This window comes from Aplysia californica, unplaced genomic scaffold (genome assembly GCF_000002075.1).
Source record: "Aplysia californica isolate F4 #8 unplaced genomic scaffold, AplCal3.0 scaffold01148, whole genome shotgun sequence".
In the NCBI taxonomy this organism is placed as follows: Eukaryota; Metazoa; Mollusca; class Gastropoda; order Aplysiida; family Aplysiidae; genus Aplysia; species Aplysia californica.
The window spans coordinates 11,812-13,101 of NW_004798418.1; the positions used below are offsets into that span (position 1 = coordinate 11,812).

At 44.0% G+C, this 1,290-nt stretch overlaps 1 protein-coding gene across 1 annotated transcript in view; it reads left to right on the plus strand.

Moving 5' to 3' along the window:
• Nucleotides 1-183: 183 nt before the first annotated feature.
• Nucleotides 184-1,290, plus strand: part of LOC106010959 (voltage-dependent calcium channel type D subunit alpha-1) — a gene marked incomplete at its 5' end in the record, with an annotated part of 65,252 nt that continues 64,145 nt past the window's right edge. Inside the window, 2 exon segments of the mRNA XM_035973339.1 lie at nt 184-287; nt 1,162-1,263. Coding sequence (XP_035829232.1) covers nt 184-287; nt 1,162-1,263 — 206 coding nt within the window.

The window sequence follows — 1,290 nt, forward strand, 5'->3', positions numbered from 1 at the left end:
CTCATCTCATCTCACCTCACCTCATCTCGGCTCATCTTGTTTCATCTAATCTCGTCTCACCTCACCTCATCTCATCTCACCTTACCTCACTTTATCTCATCTCATGTCACCTCGTCTCGTCTTGTCTCATCTCATCTCATCTCACCCTATCTTATCTTTTCCCACCCATTGTCTGTGTGTCAGGGCAATGAGGAGGAGGGCTTAGACGTCAACGGCAACGACAACAACGAGAACGGAGAGAAGGATTCGAACCACCTGAGCCGGCAGCCCAGCTCGCGGAGTCGCAGGTAAGCACAGAGTGTGGTGGGCGGTGCTGGTTGGGGAGGTAGAGTGTCGGGCGTTATCTTTGTTATATAAACGTAAGAACGGAAGAGTTTTAGGGATTGTTTTGTTATATCTGCTACTGTTTGAGGGATTATATGTTGTTATATCCATTACTGTTTTAGGGATTATGTTGTTATATCGGTTACTGTATTAGGGATTTTATGTTGTTATATCCATAACTGTTTTAGGGATTCTGTTGTTATCCGTGAGAATGTAAGAACATTAGGGATTATCTTGTTATATCTGTTTTTGTGTTAGGGATTGTATTGTTATGTCCGTTACTGTTTTAGGGATTATTTTGTTATATCCGTTACTGTTTTAGGGATTGATTTGTTATATCCGTGAAAATGTAAGAACATTAGGGATTGTCTTGTTATGTCCGTTACTGTGTTAGGGATTATGTTATTCTATCCAAAAGAATGTTTGGGATTCTGTTGTTATATCTGTTAAAGTGTTTGGGATTGGAGATTGTGTTGTATCTGTCTGTGGCATGTGTTGTGTGTGTGTGTGTCTGTCAATGATGTGTGTTGTGTGTGTGTGTGTGTGTCTGTCAATGATGTGTGTTGTGTGTGTGTGTGTGTCTGTCAATGATGTGTGTTGTGTGTGTGTTTGTGTGTCTCTGTATGACACGTGTTCTGTGTGTGTGTGTGTCTCTGTCGATGACACATGTTGACAATGACACGTGTTATGTGTGTATCAATGACACGGGTTGTGCATGTATCAATGACTCGATCAATGACACGTGTTGTGTGAGTCTCTGTATCAATGACACGATCAATGACATGTATTGTGTGTGTCTGTATCTACGACACGTGTTGTGTGTGTATTTCCCGACAGGTCGTACAGGAAGGAAGGGAGCCCCGGGGAGCACCACGTCCGTCTGGACCTGAGCCCGGAGCACACGTCGCCCGGCGAGTACAGGAACAGTCACAAGATACCACTCAGAGGTGAGGGGGAGAGGAGAGG